General features: G+C 52.8%; 1 protein-coding gene across 13 annotated transcripts in view; it reads left to right on the top strand.

Moving 5' to 3' along the window:
* Nucleotides 1-13,757, top strand: part of FAM193B (family with sequence similarity 193 member B) — a 34,304-nt gene extending 20,547 nt beyond the window's left edge. For 8 of the 13 annotated variants that reach the window (XM_069476213.1, XM_069476204.1, XM_069476214.1 and 5 more), the window contains 6 exons: nt 1,116-1,317; nt 2,230-2,469; nt 9,165-10,185; nt 10,337-10,412; nt 11,498-11,595; nt 13,379-13,751. In XM_069476213.1, coding sequence (XP_069332314.1) covers nt 1,116-1,317; nt 2,230-2,469; nt 9,165-10,185; nt 10,337-10,412; nt 11,498-11,594 — 1,636 coding nt within the window. In that variant the 3' untranslated portion in view covers nt 11,595; nt 13,379-13,751. Of the gene's footprint in view, nt 1-1,115; nt 1,318-1,703; nt 1,809-2,229; nt 2,470-9,164; nt 10,186-10,336; nt 10,413-11,497; nt 11,596-13,378 lie in introns of those variants that run through there. The other 5 variants (XM_069476205.1, XM_069476210.1, XM_069476218.1 and 2 more) reach the window with 4 other exon arrangements.
* The last annotated feature ends 1,858 nt before the right edge of the window (nt 13,758-15,615 follow it).

Below are 15,615 nucleotides of genomic sequence, written 5' to 3'. Positions count from 1 at the left end.
CTCGGAATAACTTCTATAAGCACCACTGAGGATGATTCCTGCTGCCTTCCTTTTTTTTAATCCTTGCCATGGCTCAGTGCCCTTTATAACAGCAGAGAGGGGCTGTGTTGGACTGGGCATCCACGTGGCTCCTTGAGCTCTGTCCTTGCTCTCGGCTCCCCGGCCCCCTGGAGCCTCAGCATTGGGACCAGCCCCTGCAGCACTTCAGCTGCCGATGGCCCAGTGAGGGCTGTGGTTCTTCCCAGCTCCAATTCTTGGACCTTTCAGGCCCATGTCTCGTTCTGACCCTGGCAAAATATTATATATTACAAGCTGCCCTTGGTGCTTCCCAAAGCCCAGAGGCAGAGTAGTGCAATGAGCTTTGCACACAGAGAGACATGGGTTTGAGTCCTGGTCACCTGTTGGGCAGAGCAGTCAAGCACCCTGAGCCTTAGTCGCCACCACTGCAAAATGGGGATAATGACACTTACATTTTGCAGGACTTGGGATGGTCAGAAATAATGTGCTGAATGCAGTACCTGTAGCTCTTATAGTCTGTGGCCCAGAAGACACTTGCTTTTCCTCAGCTCAGTGCCCTGTGGTTAAGGCAGATCCACCTACTGCTTCAGAGCATGACTGGATCATAAGGACTTTAGAAAGTGAAAGGAGACTGACGTCGTTGACCACCCTGAATGTTCCAGGGGAGCCATCAGCCCACCAATCAGTTCAGACCTACTTATTGTGCACCTGTTGTGTGCATGGTTGTTATGCTATACTCTGAAACCCCAAAATAGAAGGGAGCAACACAGTCCCTGCCTGAACAAACAATAAACAGGAGGATGGAGAGAGGTGTACACAGTGCCCTGAGAAGGACATATGGTGGGCATAAGCAGGGGAGGCGTGGGGAAACCTTTCCAGAAGAGCAGCATTTGTGGTTGTGGTGGGCCCTGAAGGGCAGCACAGGTGTTGGCCTTGTTACTGTGAGAGGTGCTGATACGACTGCCTCAGACCTCTGTGGGGTGAGGCGGGTGGAGGGCAGTTAGGGTTGTAGATGTTGGGATGCTTCACGGGTTCCTGCTATGACCTGCTCCTGCATCACCCTGCCTCACCCCTGGGCCTGTCTCTCTCCCTATCAGCAGAGACCCCGGGTGCAAGGGGCACAAGTTTGCACACAGTGGCCTGGCCTGCCAGCTGCCCCAGCCCTGTGAGGCAGATGAGGGCCTGGGTGAGGAAGAGGATAGTAGCTCCGAGCGAAGCTCCTGCACCTCATCCTCCACCCACCAGAGAGACGGGAAGTTCTGCGACTGTTGCTACTGTGAGTTCTTCGGCCACAATGCGGTGAGTGAGCCTGCCAGGCCAGAGAGGGCTGGGGGCCAGCCTAGGTGAGCAGAAGGAATGCCCTGCTCCCCCTCAGAGACCTCTTGCTCATGGTGCTAATCACCGCGCTGGGACCGTGTGAGTCCTCGCACCTGCATCCGCTCGCCTGATCCTCACAGCACATTTGTGAGGTAGGGTATTTTTTAACATTTTGCTACCTTTGCTCTTCTCGTGGTTTCTCTTAAGATTGACTTTTTTTCCTTAGGCAAAAGGAAAGGAAGTGGCAGAGAGAAAGCTATGATTCTGATGAGTATGTATACGTGTGTAATCCCAGAGAAGTGAACACTTGGGCGTGATGAAGGCAGAGTGGAAGCAAAAAGGCTCTCAGTTCCCCAGTGTGACAGCCAGCCGAGGGACAGGCCGTGAGCACAGATGGCGCCAGGAAGGAGGCTCAGATCAGAGTACATGCTGTCTCTGGACAGGGGGAGAAAGCAGTTCAGAAGTCTCATAAGGTGAAGAGGAAAGGATTGCTGGTTAGGGTAGAGCAGTTGAGAATAGAAGACATGAAAGTAATTAAGTTGCTAGTCACCTTTGAACTAGGGGTTATTATCCTCACTTTAGAGATGACGAAATTAAGGCTCACAAAGACTCAGTGACTCGCCTAAGGTCATACAGCTTCCCAGTGATGAGGCCCAGGCTCAAACTTGCTTTCCTGGCTCCCCAGTCAGTGTTTGCCCAGCTCTGCCCTGTTCCCTCCCACTCCCTTCACCCACCAGTTCAGAGCCTGGCTGAGGGTGAAGCCATTTGGCCTTGGTGGCTGATGGTAGAGAGAACAGTTGTCTTGCTTCTCACCACATACTTGGTGCCAGCGGGTGGGAGTGCTATGGGCCTCCCAGGCCCAGGGTGTAATGTCAGCACCTCCCCCTCCCCCAGCCACCCGCTGCCCCGACGAGTCGGAATTATACCGAGATCCGGGAGAAGCTCCGCTCAAGGCTGACCAGGCGGAAAGAGGAGCTGCCCATGAAGGGGGGCGCCCTGGGCGGGATCCCTGGGGAGCCCGCCGTGGACCACCGAGATGTGGATGAGCTGCTGGAATTCATCAACAGCACGGAGCCCAAAGTCCCCAACAGCGCCAGGGCCGCCAAGCGGGCCCGGCACAAGCTGAAAAAGAAGGTGGGTGTGGGGGGGAGCCCAGCTCTGCCACCTCTCCTCCCTGAGGAATCCCTCACCCCAAACTCCAAGACTCCTGGGGCGTGAATGGTGCTGGCTGCCAAAGGCCTCAGCTTGGCTCACTGTTCTGGGAAGATCTGAAGGCGTTTGGGAGGCATCAGGGTCAGGGAGCCTGGGGCAAATGATTGGAGGAAAACCGTGTCCTGGCCTCAGAAGCTGCTTGCTGGATTCCTCCAAGATAAGGACTTGCTTCAGTTGGTCATTTATCCGTTCAGCAAATGCTTCTACAAGTACTGGCAGCCAAAGTATGACACGGTTAAGTTCTCACCCAGGAGAAGCTCAGTCCAGTGGGGAGACTGACAGAAAACCGGACAAGCACGTTAGCATGTGACAAGTACCAGGATGAGGGAAGTCCCCCATCCTGCCTGGAAATGGCTTTACAAGAGGCTGACTTGTGAGCTGAAACTCAGGGAGTGAGTACAGATTCATTAGGAGGGCCCCCCTGCCAGCGGGCATAGCACAGTCCCCAGCAGCTTGATACAGTTAAAACAGAGAATAGAAGAGTGGCGGGATGCATAGTGGGGTTGAGGGAGGGCCTCAGAGGCCTGCTGAAGAGCTTGGCTTTATCCTACAGGTAAGGAGAAGTCATGGAGGGTTGTAACCAAAGAATGTGCTTGGTCACATCTGTATTCTAAGACAGATGGCGCTGTGGAAGGTAGACTGGAGGGGTGATACTTGAGGCAGGAAAACCTTGAGTTTGATACCTCAGGCAGGAAGTGATGGGAGAGATGATTGATGGTGAGGCTGGAGCAGAAGAGAGAGATTTTCAGAGGACGTGGAAGTGACGGGCCTTGGTGATCTGAGGACAGAACAGGGAGATGGAGTCCGGAAGTCAGATGTGTCCCAGGTGTTGCTTAGAGACCAGAAGATGGTGGTGCCTTTCACTGAGCCAGGATGGGATTTGCAGAAGACAGTGAACTCAGTTGAGGCATGTTGACTCAGAGGTTCCCATGAGACATCCAAGTGGAGATGGAGGTGTGGGGCTAGCAATTGCCAGCACAGAGATGTAATTGAAGCCATGGGAATGAACCAGTCCTTGGGGCTGAGGATAGAACCCGGCAAGCTGTTTCCCAGCAGTCCTGCTGCCAGATGAACCCCAGGGCTTGATAGCTTGTCCCTTGTGGCTTCATTACCTCTTCGCCTGCCTACCCCCAGCTGCATCTGCACAGTGACACAGCATCTGAAGAGAGTTGTGTTTAACAACCAGCTAGCTCCAGCTCCTGGGTGGTCAAACAGCCCTAGTGCTCTGGAAAGCAGAAGTGATTCTCCGTCTTTTTCCAGCCCAAACGACAACCAGGATCCTTCTGCAGCCTGAAGTAGTGAGCCAAGGGGTACCACCACTGCCTTCAGAAAATGACCAGCACTTTCTTTCTCCTATCCAGAGTTGCCCAGCCAGAGTGTTGAGTGGGCTACAGGAGTCTCTCTGGCCTTTTCTGACCTCTCAGGGCAGTGATTCCCAGTTAGGTCTCTAGAGAGCACACTCGGCAGTTCCCAGGCCTGGTGTGCTTTAATAAATCCGTGTGCTCAGACATCCCTTCTCCTTTACTGATAATGCCGTCTTCTCTCTTCTTTTCTTCCTGACAAACTTTCCCTCCAAGGTCAGTTCAGCTGTTGCCTCCTTTGCAGATGGTCTTGGCTAACTTCTTCCCCTGTGCTCCCACCACACCTTGCATGTCTCCAGTTGCCATTGACTACACTGTGCTCACCCATCCCACAGCTTGCTGCACAGCTCCTGTCTGCTAGGCCCAGGCTAGAGGCCAGGACGCAATGGAATCAGATAGCCCTGGCTTTCCAGATTTATTCGTGGGGCTGTGGGCAGGACAGAGGCAGTTACAGTGTCCTGTGATAGGTGCTTACGGTCACTATCTATTTATACAGTAGCCTCTCCTCCCTAATGTCCTTCTGCCTCCTGGACTTAACCACAATCTTGCTTCCCCCAGTAGCTGTCCAGTGATGGCTGCTCATGCTCTCCCACCTCAAGAGGTAGATAGAGCCTTGTATCTTTCTGCTCCCTTATCCCACTGCCAGACTGCGACTCTCTCAGCTTTGTGTAGAAACCCCTGCTCTGTCATCTGCCACCTCCTGGCCACTCCTTTGTACCTACTGAAGACTGTCGCCTGCCGCTTTCTCTTTTTCCCAGCCAGCCCCTCATTCCCTCACTTGAACTGAGTAAGCATTGCTATGTATAGGTAAGAGAATGCACAAATTTTTTTTTTTTTTTTTTTTTTTTTTTTGAGACAGCGTCTCACTCTGTTGCCCAGGCTAGAGTGCCGTGGCGTCAGCCTAGCTCACAGCAACCTCAATCTCCTGGGCTCAAGCGATCCTTCTGCCTCAGCCTCCCGAGTAGCTGGGACTACAGGCATGCGCCACCATGCCCGGCTAATTTTTTCTGTATATATTTTTAGTTGTCCATATAATTTCTTTCTATTTTTAGTAGAGACGGGGTCTCGCTCTTGCTCAGGCTGGTCTTGAACTCCTGACCTCGAGCGATCCACCCGCCTCGGCCTCCCAGAGTGCTAGGATTACAGGCGTGAGCCACCACGCCCGGCCTGAGAATGCACAAATTGACCTAATGCTTTCTCTTTCTTCCTTGCCCCATTGCCCTTCCTTCAAACCCACTCAAGAACCGCGCCCTAGACTGCCTCCCCCTCTACATCTCTTGGGAAGCACATGATTGAATCTGTAGCACCTGGCCTTGTGAGCCCCCCTTGCCTGGCAGGCCTCATCACCTCCACTCACCACAGCCCCTTTCTCAGCCCTCCATTCTTCTCAAACCTCTAGGCTTTCCCAGCCCCATCTTATTTTTTGGCAAATAACCACACTTCCTGTTTCAATGAGGGGGAAAAAAGCTATTGGGCAGACATTCTTTTTTTTTTTTTTTCCCCTTCCTTCCCTTCCTTCCTTCCCTGTCTTTCTCTCTTTCTGTCTCCTCTCTCTCCTTTCTTTGGTTCTTTCCTTTCTTTTTTGAGATAGCCTCACTCTATCGCCAGGCTGGAGTGCAGTGGCATTGTCATAGCCACTGCAACCTCAAACTCCTGGGCTCAAGCGATCCTCTCGCCTCAGCCTCCCGAGTAGCTGGGACCACCGGCATCCACCACCACACCCAGCTAATTTTTGTATTTTTTGTAGAGACAGGGTCTCACTCTTGCTCGGGCAGGTCTCGAACTCCTGGCCTCCAGTGATCCTCCTGCCCTGGCCTCCCACAGTCCTGGGATTACAGGCGTGAGCCTCTGTCCTGCCCCACGCAGTCTTTTCTCGCCCCCTCCTGCCAGCATTAGGCTTCCTGCTCTGTAGTCCAGCCTCTCCTCCAGGCTGTTTCCTCATCCACATTTCATTGTTCCCACTACTCTCTCTTTTTTGAAAGCAAACTGTCCCTGTCACATCCCCTCCAGTCCCTTTCCTCTCATCATAGTCAAAGTTCTTGAAAAATGGTGTCTGTGTTCACTTCCCTTGTTAGCTCACTGCAGACTGTTTTCTACCTACACCCCCTCCACAGAGTCACCAAGGACTTCTTTGTTGCCAAATCCAAGGGTGACTCTCCTGTTCCCATTTTGTTTGCTTACTAAGAACATTTGACATTTTGTCCTCCTTTTCAAACGTTGTCTTTGGCTGCTCTGTCCTCAGCCAAGCAGGGCCAGGGAAAGGGCAGCAGGAATGCCATGTCCTCCAGATTTCTCACCTGCCTCTCTGACTTCCTTTCTGTCTCCTGGTGAGCTCCTCTTCCTCTACCTGACTCTCCCTCTTGAGGACATCTCCCTGGAAAAGAGAGAGGTCATCTAGAAAGGCCTAGATAGTGTTTCCTCCCTGCACTTCACATGGATGCCTCCCACTGCTACAGGGTATCTCCTTAGGGATATCCTAGAGGCACCTCAAACTCAGCACATCCCAAACTGAGCTTGTTATCTTTCTCCAAAGAGGCCTGCTCTTCCTTCTCCGCTGTCTGTCTAGTTAATGGTACCACCGTCTACCCTGTTCCTGAATCAGAACCATGGGCACCATCCTGGGGGCATGCATCACAGTGACCAAGAGCAGCGGACCTTGGAATTGGACCACGGTTTGAAGCTCAGCTCTGCCACACTTGCTATATGACCTTGGGCAAATCACTTAATCTCTAAGCCTCAATTTCTTCATCCACAAAATGAGAGTAACAGAACCTAAGTCATGGATTGTTGTGAGGATGAAATGAAGTGGTGTGTGGAAATGTTGGGCAGAGTGCCTGGCACATTTGAGTGCTGGGTCGGTGGTAGCTGCTATGGCAGCCATCGTGGTTGTCGGTGTTGTTTTCCTGACTCATTCTGTCTCCCCTCCTGTCACCTAAAGTCCTATCCATGCCACCTCCCCAATAGCTCAGACCAGTCTACTTCTCGCCACCCTACTGTCACTACTTTAAAGCCTTCAGTGGCTGAACGTTGCTCTCAGGATCAAACCCAGACTCTAGCGTGGCCTACAGGGCTCTTCGTGATCCAGCCTCTGCTTAGCTTGCCAGTTTCATCTCTCAGCCTCTCCTTTCTGGCCTTCCTGCCCACCCGCCCTGCCACCCCCTCCCTCCCGCCTCTGGGCTCCAGCTGAATGATTTGCATTCCCTGAAGGTACTGTGCTTTCCCGTTTCCCAGCCTTCACACTTGCCCTTCCTTCTGTCTAGATAGTGCTTGTCTCATTTTCTCCAGGATGATCTCACTTACCCTTCAGTGCTTAGTGCTGGTACTGCCTCCTCTGGGAAGCATTCCCTGGTGACCCAGTCTGAGTTAGGAATACCTCCTCTAGGTTCCCAGAGCACCCTTTCTTCCCTATAGCACTTGTCACCGTCACTCTAAATTAAACAGCCTGTTGGCATGTCTGTCTCCCCCAGCATACTAATGTCAGCAAGGCAGAGACTGTACTTCACACTTGGCTCAACTCCCAGAGCGTAGACCATTGCCTCACAGAGTTGATGGTCAGTAAATGGTTGTCAGACAGAGTTGAGAAACATGGGAACTTCTGGAGGTCATACCTGGGTATATTGTCCTGACTCTGCCACTTACTAGCCATGTAACCTTGAGCTAGTTCCTTATTCCTTCCAAAGTCAAGGTTCCTAATTTATAAATTGAGGATTATGATGCAACAAGGACTGCTGTGAGGATTAAATGAGACAGTCTATGGAAAGTGCCAGGTTCATTGTATATAGTAGAAAATGTGCATTTCTGTGCTTTCTTCTCTTGCTACCAAAGTATACGTATGTGGTCCCATGTAATTCCCTCCACACTAGTAGTTTTCAGATATTTTGTGTTTAATCACAAGGGTTTTTTCTGAAATCTTCCATGAAACCCCAATCTATAACAAACAGAAGCAGCAAAGTCATGCTGGCGCAGGGTGGAGTGAGGAGAAGGGCCCTCCAGTTCTCATCCATCCCCATGGCCTCCAAGCTCCATGCACAACTGGAAACGCGGCTCCAGACGGAGCTGCTTCTCCCCTGAGCACCGCAGTGCCCAGGCCCAGCCTTCACACACAGGGAAAGAGGCTCCACACGGACCCTCCCAGCTATCGTAGCAACCCTGTGAGATATACGTGTTTTTCTCCCTAATTTACAAACAGGGAAAGTAAGATTCAGAGAGAATAAGTGATTTGTCCAAGGTTCCTCAGGAACAACTGACCTTAGTCAGTTGTGGAGCCAGCATTCACGAACGATGAGAGAATAAAGGCCTGCCCGCTGGGGTACAGGATCACTCTGAGTTGACTGAGGCCGTGGCAAGCCCTCTTTTCTTTCTCTCCTTAGTTTCCTGTTCCTGTTTTTCCTCCTCCATTCCTAAATCAACTGGAAATTCATCATCTAGCACTTGGTGCACCATCACCGTCTCCTTCCCAAGGGTCTTGACATCTGTCTTCTGTGTCCCCCCAAAGGCCTTGTTGGCCTGCTGGTGCCTTGGGGTTGGGCGGAGAGGTGGGGGTGACTCAGAGCCCACAGACTTTCATTTTGATTGTCTAGATCCAGGTCTGTCAAAGCTGACTAGCAGGTTCTAGCCTCTCTGAGCCTCCCCATCCTCACCTGGGCAAAGGGGCAGCTTCTACATCTTGCTGTGAGGGCCCAGTGTGGCAATGGACAATATGCCATTGGGCACACTTTAGGTGTGGCCTTTCTATGGGAACATTGCCCTCTTCAGTAATGCCCAGCCCCGGCATCAAGAGGGCACAGGCACCCAGCCACCCAGAGCCTCAGTCTCATCTACCATGGCAATCTCACAGCCCCCATATCTTCCCTCTGTGAGACCCCATGATACCGTGGCTTTTCTCCTACCACATACAGTATTAGAGGGAATGTCTCTCTAGTGGCCATCTGCTTCACATGTGTCCCCACTTTGGTATTCACTCCAGAATTATTGTCCCCATTTGCAGATGAGTCCTCTGAGACTGACTCTGGGGCTCTGGATGAACAAGCTATGAAAATCCTAACCCCTTGGTTGTAACTGTCCCTCCACCTCCAGGACCTCCACCTCTCATTGCATTTCATCCTCACTCCTGCAGGGTGGGTGAGCAGAGCAGGATTGTGAGGTTCTGCCTCCAGCAAGTTAGTGGCAAAGCTGGGCCCCAGGCTGATATGTCAGGTGTCACATTGTGCCTGGTAGCTGACAAGCCCCTGCTGAAACTGCCTCTTGTATTGGCAGGAAAAGGAGAAGGCCCAGTTGGCAGCAGACACTCTAAAGCAGGTGAATAGTGTTTCTGGAAGCCGGGAGCCAAGGCCTGCCAGGGAGAGGCTCTTGGAGTGGCCTGACCGAGAACTGGATCGGGTCAACAGCTTCCTGAGCAGTCGTCTGCAGGAGATCAAGAACACTGTCAAGGACTCCATCCGTGCCAGCTTCAGTGTGTGTGAGCTCAGCATGGACAGCAATGGCTTCTCTAAGGAGGGGGCTTCTGAGCCCAAGCCCCAGAGTCTAACCCCCTCAAACCTCAGTGGCTCCTCAGAGCAGCGGCCCGACATCAACCTTGACCTGTCCCCTTTGACTTTGGGCTCCCCCCAGAACCACACGTTACAAGCTCCACGCGAGCCAGCCCCACCATGGGCAGAAATGAGAGGCCCCCACCCACCATGGACAGAGGTGAGGGGCCCCCCTCCTGGTATCATCCCTGAGAATGGGCTAGTGAGGAGACTCAACACAGTGCCCAACCTGTCCCGGGTGATCTGGGTCAAGACACCCAAGCCAGGCAACCCTAGCTCTGAGGAGCCAAGTTCAAAGGAGGTCCCTAGTTGCAAGCAGGAGCTACCTGAGGCTGTGGCCTCAGGTGGGAAGCCACGGAGGGGCAAAAGACAGGGCAGTCAGACCAAGAAGAGCGAGGTGAGCCCGGCCCCCCAGGCCCTGGCCAGCCTAGAGGCTCTCAGTGCTAAGGGTCACAGCCCTGGCCCCAAGCAGCCAGGCAAGGTCCCAGAGCCTCCCAAAGTGGGCACTTGTGCCGAGGCTGCAGTGGGGAGCCGGGGGAGCCGGCCAGGACCAGGTTGGTCTGGAAGCCCCAAAACTGAGAAGGAGAAGGGCAGCTCCTGGCGAAACTGGCCAGATGAGGCCAAGGCATGGCCTCCGGAGCAGGAGTCTGTGCAGCCCCCAGGCCCAACAAGGCCACAGAGCTTGCCCCAGGGCAAGGGCCGCAGCCGCCGCAGCCGCAACAAGCAGGAGAAGCCGGCCTCCTCCTTGGGTGAGTGCACCAGGAACCGAGTGACTGACCCCCCACCCCAGCCAGGCCATGGGGTGGAGGGCAGTCCTCTGGTGTGGGCAGCACTGCCCTCAGAGCATGACCCCAGAAGCCTGGCGGTGGGCACTGAGCCCTCCTGGCTGTGTCTTCCTAGACGATGTGTTCCTGCCCAAGGACATGGACGGGGTGGAGATGGATGAGACTGATCGAGAGGTGGAGTACTTTAAGAGGTAGGTGTGGGCTGCCTACTCTCCCACTTGCAGGGTCACTCCAGGTTCTGCCCACAAGCAAGCCTGTATGTGCCCCAGGCCTCAGAAAGTCATGCTTCCTTAGCCCTGGCCCTTTTGGGGGCCTCACTGCCCCTCCAGGCCCTCTCCTGCCGGCCTGTCTGCTGGAACCCAGGGCGCCACAGGGCAGGATGGCGCATCTAGGAAGGTGCAAGGGACAGGGAGGAGGCATGTCAGGCCCCAAGAACCAGGGCTTTTTCTAGCTTTATTTGCTTTGTTTATTCACTTACACTTTCTTGCTCTGCCTGGGCTGAACTCGGGGGACTACAGTGAATCAAGCACAGTGTAGACAGGGCATCGAGACAGCAATAGCCTGCAGCCTGGTGCTAAATGCTGTTAGAGGAGTGAGGACACAATGGCACTGGGCAGGGGGCAGGCCAGGAGGCCTTCCCAGAAGGGTGTGGTAACGGAGCTAAAACCTGACCAGGTAAAACGAAAAGGTATTTGTGACTGTGGGGCCAGTGTGTACAAAGGTTTGAGGGTGAAAGAAACACAGCATACTGTTGGCCCTTTATATCCTCCGGCTCTGCATCTGTGTGAATTCAACCAACCGTCAATTGAAAATATTCAAAAACAAAAAACAAATAAAAAATAACAATATAACAATTAAAAAATACAGTTATAACTATTTACATAGCATTTACATTGTATTGGTATTATAAGCAATCCAGAGATGGTTTAAAGTATATGGGAAGCATCTATAGATTTTTATATCTGTGGGGGTAGGGGCGGTCCTAGACCCAGTCCCGGGCATATACCAAGGGACGGCTGTCCTTAGGGGAACAGAAGCCAGGCCAGTACGGCTAGAGAGTGAACTAGGAGATGAAGAGGGGACTTGTGTCCCAAGGCAGTCATGCTGTCTTTATACATTGTCCCCTGGACTCACAGGCAGTGGTTTCTGGAAGCCCGAGAGGGTGCAAAGCCAACCTGTTTTCTAAGTGATTGGGACACAGTGTCTAGAAGAGGGTCCAGTAAGGAAGGGAGGAAACCTCTGATTGTGCTTCTCCCACGTCTCCCAAATCCAACAGGTTCTGTTTGGATTCTGCAAAGCAAACTCGTCAGAAAGTTGCTGTGAACTGGACCAACTTTAGCCTCAAGAAAACCACTCCCAGCACAGCTCAGTGAGGTATAGAGACCCCAAGTGTTGCATGCACCCCACTCCCTATGCTCTACCATCTTCTGTGCCCCCTGCCAGACCATTCTGTGTTCTGGGGCACAGGGAGTTGGCCGTTGGGTTTGGCAGTCCTGACCCCGATACCTCCACGGTGACTGCACAGTTGGCTACAGTCTTCAAAGGTCTAGGCCCCATTTCTTCTCCTGCAGCCACTCGAGTAGGCCTCTGTTCTTCTATCACTCCTCCCTGGGCTAGGCCCTCCCTGAACCCTCCTGCCCGTGCTCCTGAAGGGGCCCTTCCTGAACTGCCATCCCCTGGGGTATCATCATGAGGGCTCTACCTCTGTTACCAGCTACCTTCCAAAGTGCCCAGGCAGTGGCAGGCCCCATGGGATGGCCCCCACCCCAGACATTATCAGGTGTCGAGGTAGAATTCCACTTGCCTGGCCCGGCTCCTCAATGCAGGCTACCAGGGTGCTTCCCAGCTGAAGCAATGTGAGAAGGGGCCAGGCTCAAGGGAAGCGGTGAGGGGACAGGCAGGCTAGACCAAGGCCTTATAGGTCATTTAGGCATTGGTGGGGGCTCTCCCAAACAGAACAATTTCCATGAGGAAGTTGGTAGCCAAGCTGCCTCCTGGAAGAAGAGACAGATGGCTCTGGCCTCCCCTCCCAGCCACTTGCACGGGCCTGTTGTCAAAATATTGATGTATTGGGTGATGTTCTGGACTGGGAACAGAAGACTGGAGAAGGCATTGGGCCAGGAACTCTGGTGCGGAAAAGAAGGGCAGCTAGGAGGCAGGCCTTGTGCTGGGCTGAGGCATAGTGGCTGTGCAGTTCCATATCAACCCTGAGCTTCATCCCTGGGGCCAGGCCTTTTGTGGCTGGCAACCACACAGCTGCCTTCAAGGCAGTAGAAGGCTGGACCAGATGGGCTGAGCTCATGAACACCTGGACTCCCACTATGTCCCCCACCTGTCGTCTTCCTCCTCTTTCTAGTGCGAGGGCAGCTCCTTTCTGGGCTGAGGCAGCAGACTTCCTGGTCCCATAGCTCCCCAGGGGCAGACCAGAAAGCCTGAAGCCAGGACAGCTTTCAAGGCTGGGGCTTGCTGTGGCACTCTCGTGCTGCCCCAGAGCCAGGACTATCTTCTTCAGATTCACCTCAGCCCTCCTCTGCTCTGAGGGGGCTGGGCTCCCTGACCTTGACCGAACTCCGACATCCGTAGCCCCGGGGCATCGTCCAGAGCCAAAGTGCCTTCCTGCCTCTCTTCTCTACCACCTTGGGAGCCAGGAGGAGCAGAGACCTCAGGCACTTTATCTCTTGTCCCTGCTGAGAGAAAAGGGTGGACTCTATTCCCACAAGCTCAGTTCCACTGTCATCCCTATCCAGGAAACAAATCCAGCCATCTTTTCCTCTTGACCCTCCCTCCTCTAGACCCTTTCTCTCCTTTGCTGATCTCTTTTCCAAAGCAGAGGTGTCCCTTCCTCCCTTCCAGTAGGTGCTCTCCTTGACCCCCTCTGCCCTGCTCTGGGCAGCGCATCTGGAGCCTGGGGCAAGGGTGTGCCAGAGGGTGGGTGTTACTCAAGGGTTGTCCCACATGTTGACAGACCCCAGGACTAGGGCTCTGTCCCCCAACAGGGTCCTAACCTTCATCCTCTGCTAGAGATGATCCAGGGAATCTGTTGGGAATGAAAATAGCAGCCAGCTGCTCCTGCCTCCATGGGGACCCAGAGTCAGTATGGGGAGGCTGGGGCATGGGCTGTTGCTCACTGGGATCCTGCTGTTTTGTTCTTTCTCAGGCCCTGCCCAGAATGAGCTTTTTCAGGGCGTCCTGAGGCCTCGACTGCCAGTTGAAAGTCTACACTTTATCCCTCCATGTACCCCGCCTGCCCGACCAAGACCCTCCCTGCTCCCCGCCATCGTTGACCAACCAAAAGCTGAGTGGATGCCACACTGTGCTGGGGGCCCCTCAGGACCTCGGCAGAGCCGCTTCCTGGTGCTACGAAGCCTCCATACTCAGAGCCCAGGGATTGGGCTGGCCTATGGGCCGGGGGCTGATGGTACTGCTGGCCCAAACTGCTCTCTTTGTGTTCGGTTTTTTGTTTTTATTTTTTTTCCAATTCTTTTGATACTGTGAAGATCTTTCATGCCGAAAGATAAAGCAACATTTGGACACAGTTGGTTTGTTGGTGATTTGATGGTCTGGGTGGGGAGTAAGGTGAGGGATATACTCAGAAGCATGGGATCTGCCATTATTGAACAGGTACCATGCTTAGGCAGGCTGGCATTGTTTCCACTTACTCCTTGCAGCAATCCTAAATGGTATTATCCCATTTTACAGACAGGAAAGACTTGACTGAACTCAGTCTGGCCAGTTAGGGTTGAGCACAGACCTGTATGACTCCGACATCCGTGCCCTTTCCTCCCATTGGGAGGACTTTGGTATGTAAGCCTGGAACAGCCCCTACCCCGCTCTGCGTCTGTTTCCTTCTTTGCAAGATTGGTGAGTTGGAGGGGCTGGACTTGGTCTCTGTGCATCTGGATGTGAGAAGAGTCTAGGAAAGCCCTGAGGCCTCTATGGACCGTGCACCTGAAGCCTGGGCCGTTGAGGTTTCTCACACTGACAATGTAGTCAGGGGAAGTTGGGGATAAACTGAGTGTTTTATAAATTAGATCTTATTTTCCAATGGGAATGGGACATGTAGCCAAAGTCTTAAAAGTTAAGAGGATAATGAACCCTTCTGTAAAGTAAAGCAAACTACCTCATCCCCGCAATGGGATGTTTTGTAAATTCAGGTTTTAATATAATGGGTTTGCTAAAAATGCCCCACACATAATTGTGTCCAAACGCCTTACCCCCAATGTAGTTTTCTCTACCAGAACCAACTCTTAACTTGAGCTTATGTGGGGAGTACCCTGTCTGGAGACAATGGCCACATTATCACTAAGAGCCATGTGTGGATGGAGTGAGCAGAACCAAAAACCATGCCCTCTTCCCTGGCTCCTTCCCCTGCCAGGTTGAGCCCTATCATGGGACTGGTGGTGAGTGTCAGCTTCCTTTTCTAAAGGAAAACCAACAGCACTGACCACAGCCTTACAATTCCTGGTCCCTGGCCTTCGCCAGTCCCCAAGGTGGTGTGGACACTTCCTGTGAAACCTTTCCTTGTATATTCATTAGCTCTGTTCCTCTTTCCCTTGAACTCCTGCACGACACTCCTGCCCTGCAGTTGGATTGGCACAGCTATCTAAAATTCTGCTTCATCATTCAAAAATTGCAGATCTGATCAAGCAGCCCATCCATCTACAGAGAAAGACTTATTTGAGTGTCATTCAAGGGCCTTCGTGCCTGGGCCCCTGCCTCCAGTACTTGCTCTAGCCATGCCTGATGACCTGTCTGCAGGGAGGTCCTGCAACCTCAGGTCTCCTGACTTTGCTCACATATTTCCCTCTTCCCAAATTACCCTTCTTTCATGAATTCACACTGATGCTCACATCCCAGCTGAGAAGCCATTTTACTTTAAAAACCATGAAAATCCGTTTGCCCTGCCTTTGTGATACTTCCAAAAGTGGTACCTTGCCTGAGGATCATTCTCCTTAATGTGAAGACTAGTTACCTGTCTATATTTCTGTCTCCTCAACGAATCCGTCAGCTCCTCCCCTACCAGGTGTGTCTTGCTCATCCTTTATCTGCTTCAGCACTGTGCATAATGCCCAGCACGTGCTCACATGAAACACATGAATGAAGGAAAGTATAGCAGTGACCAGGTCATTCGGCTTTCAAAGTCTTTAATGAAGTTGAAATTACTTGTACAGTCATGGCTGGTGTGCTCTGGGCCCAGTCTCCTTTTCCAGCCTTGGGTCTGGCTACACCAGCTCACCCCAGCCGCAGTGGTCTTTTTCCTAAGGAATCTGTACTTGCACATGGCCAGACTTTTATTCTGCTGCACCCTCGCCCAGGAAGCCTCTCCACTGCCTGCGCTGAGATCCCCACACTTCCGTGGAAGCTCAGATCCAACGTCTCCGCCTCTGGTTCCCC

This window comes from Eulemur rufifrons, chromosome 7 (assembly GCF_041146395.1).
Source record: "Eulemur rufifrons isolate Redbay chromosome 7, OSU_ERuf_1, whole genome shotgun sequence".
NCBI classification, from domain to species: domain Eukaryota; kingdom Metazoa; phylum Chordata; class Mammalia; order Primates; family Lemuridae; genus Eulemur; species Eulemur rufifrons.
This window is presented reverse-complemented; position numbering and strand designations above follow the sequence as displayed.